Source organism: Cebus imitator, unplaced genomic scaffold, assembly GCF_001604975.1.
Source record: "Cebus imitator isolate Cc_AM_T3 unplaced genomic scaffold, Cebus_imitator-1.0 Scaffold517, whole genome shotgun sequence".
Lineage (NCBI taxonomy): Eukaryota > Metazoa > Chordata > Mammalia > Primates > Cebidae > Cebus > Cebus imitator.
This window is the reverse complement of record NW_016107832.1, coordinates 913,876-916,880: the sequence shown is the minus strand read 5'-3', so window position 1 is coordinate 916,880 and position 3,005 is coordinate 913,876. Positions and strand designations below refer to the sequence as shown.

General features: G+C 39.1%; 1 protein-coding gene across 10 annotated transcripts in view; it reads left to right on the top strand.

Moving 5' to 3' along the window:
* The window catches only part of ARHGEF6 (Rac/Cdc42 guanine nucleotide exchange factor 6), a 113,807-nt gene that overhangs the window by 32,122 nt on the left and 78,680 nt on the right, over positions 1-3,005 (top strand). For all 10 annotated transcript variants that reach the window (XM_017514143.2, XM_017514142.2, XM_037733343.1 and 7 more), the window contains one exon: positions 1,856-1,940. In XM_017514143.2, coding sequence (XP_017369632.1) covers positions 1,856-1,940 — 85 coding nt within the window. The remainder of the gene's footprint in view (positions 1-1,855; positions 1,941-3,005) is intronic.

Here is a 3,005-nt window from a genome sequence, read left to right as displayed (position 1 = left end):
TATTTAACTTCTGCTTATTATTTTAGATCTACTCATCTCTACCACACCCACCCAAAACATGTATCCACAGGCACACTCCCATTAGGACTGATGGGCTAAAAACAAGTGATTTTTTTTGCTTTGCTACTATTTTGGCATACATGTCACTAACATTTTCCCAGTCGATCAGTTGTAAGGGAGACTCAGTAAGTCTGGAGTCCCCTCAGATACTAGATACTCTCTGTAGTCTATTGCCTCTTGTTCACCCAGGCTTTAACAAACTAAAACAGAGCTCTTGTCAATGTATTTCTGGAAAACTTTGTATTTTATATTGTAGTATTCAGAGATATATTTGGATTATGTTGTTAACTCTTTAGTAATATTAACATTACTCTTTTACCAGAAATATATTAATGTCTCATTTTTAGATGCAACTGGGCTTTTTGCTCATTTTAACTTTGAATGTAAAACATTCATGAATTAAATGAATAAAGCAGCGAATCCTAGAATAGGTAGACTTGTGTAGGTTTGCATTTGCATGTATCTTTATTGACCCCCTAAAATGTGAAAAATTGCTATTATATATTTTCATTCTAAAAACAGATTATAGGTTTTCAAGAACATGTACCAAAAAGATAGAAATTTGTCTTGATTTGGGTCCCAGAAAATATGCAGATTAAAAATGGAACAAATGGCTCTACCTAATGGGAAGGCAGACCCTTCAGAATCCTAGGTCCATTACCAATCATGTCTCATATGAAAAGGTACATTTTATTTCCATCACCCCATTTGGGGGAAAAAATGATGCAATCTGTTTTCTTCAAAATACTTCTAGACATCCTGGAGCAAAATGTTTTTAGAAAGGGCATTTTCAACCAGAAGGTAGGCATCTGGTTACCTACAGATAAGCATATTTACATTGTTGGCAGGCAAATTAATAGATTGTCCCTGTACATGAGAATACTTCTAATTTCAAATATACATCTTTGAGACTCAATACATTTTAACACACTGACTACATTTCAAAGGTAACAGTTAAATTGTATTGAAAACAAGAACACCTGATTGGTGTCTTCACCGGGAACAATAGCATATCAGATTGACAGTTGACTGGCAAAGCGAAATGTATTTATTTAATGTGTTTTTGCCGAGAGTTGAGTAGTATTAGGCCAGAGGTCGTATCTGGAAACGTCATCTAAAGCCAGGAAGAGTCCACAGGCCCAGACAGGCAAATTCTCGAATTCATGATGAGCTGAGAGGGGGAGGCTCAAGCAGCAGAAACTGAGAACTGAGGCTGGGATCAAGAGGCAAACCTGGGGAGAAAGTCTGGGCAACACGGAATTGGGATCCTCGGCAACTGGGATGCAGCGGGTGGCAGCGAGGAGGAAGGAAAGCAGAGAAAAAGGCACTTCTGACAGTGACTCAAGTGAGTATAGCTAATAAACTGTACAGATGCAAGCATGTCAAAAAGGCTCCACCTCCTTATTTGTGGACTGTTGAGGATATTCTGTAGGTGATGGGCATTAATTGCAACCCATGCATATGAGCTTCCTGTAATTGGGCTGAAACTATTGATACATTCAGGTCAGAAGAGTGGGACTGAGTATGTGCTGTTCATTTCCTGGTGGGTGCTGCCTTCTCAGATTGGCTCTCATTTCCCATTACTGCTTTGCTCTGACTCACTGATGGCCCGCCACATGTCATTAGGCGGCTCAGCTGCCGCTCTCATTTCTCCCAAAGGTATAGGGAGGTTTGCCTCTTGGCTTTTATACTTTTTTTTTTTTCTGGAGAGCTAGAGGAAGTGGCATTTTGATAGTTTTGTTTGTTGAGTTGAATACTTGTAGTGTCTTACAGTTTCAATTTTCCTTTCTCATAGGTATTTGATCCTGATGACCTTTATTCAGGGGTCAATTTCTCCAAGGTTCTGAGTACTCTTTTAGCTGTCAACAAAGCAACAGAAGGTAAGCCAGGCTTGTGATTTAAGTGTTCTGGGTGACATTTTTGGGTCCATGTGTTTCTGATTAACCTAGGAGCCAACTCTGGTCAGAATTGTTCTCTTGATGCAAATTTTCCCCTTGCTTCTCCCAAATACAGCCCCAACAAATGTTAAATGCTTGAATTTTTTCATGGCTTAGGATTTAAAACATACCTATCATAGATCTTAATATAATGATAAGAACCAAGAAACTATTTCATTCAAGGCTCTTGAATAGCCAACTGAGTTTAACAAAACAGGAAAGAAAAAGAAAGACCAGTTCCCTTTTTCATGGAGTTTACAAAATACAGCCGTCACTTCCCTTTCCCTATTAGAGACAGATTTTTCTCATTGTTTTCTGTGTGCCTTTGTCCGCTTAAAGGAACCCCTCAGTAGCCTTGCACCAAAAATGAAATCCTGGGTTCATAGGGAGTGAAAATAGTATCTTTTATTTAAATGTTTAACACCCACCACACTAGAGCTATTAAATATAAGTGCTAGTAAATATGAAGAAAATGATGATACACTTAGACTGTAACTTCACTCCTTCTGTGATATTTTACCAACAGCTGGGTAGTAATAATCATACTTAAAATGCTTTGAGCTCTTGCCCTGGATCTAGGCTGTCATAAGAGCCACAGGTGATCTCATTCGGTCTTTGAAACAACACTGGGGGTAGGTATTAATATTATTAAGTCCATATTACAGATAAGGAAAGTCAGGCCTGCGGTTGCCTAACTAGAAAGTTAGTGGCTGAGTTGGGATTCAGACCCACATCTAACTCACTGCAGAGCCCTTACGCCCAAGCACGAGGCTTGTTGCTCAAACTGTTGGAGAGTTAAGAGGCTGCGTGCCCAGCACCCCCAGGTGCTACAAAAAATGTCAAAGCTATGGTCCCTGCCTTTGAGAAAAGTACTGTCTATTTAAGGAGTCTCAACTTACTCACATGAAACAATTAAAGGACAAGAGCAGACAATATAATCAAGTGCCAAATAGGTTGGAACATCTAGGAAGCTATCAAGTAATTATAGTTTTAGTCAAAAGAGCTGTG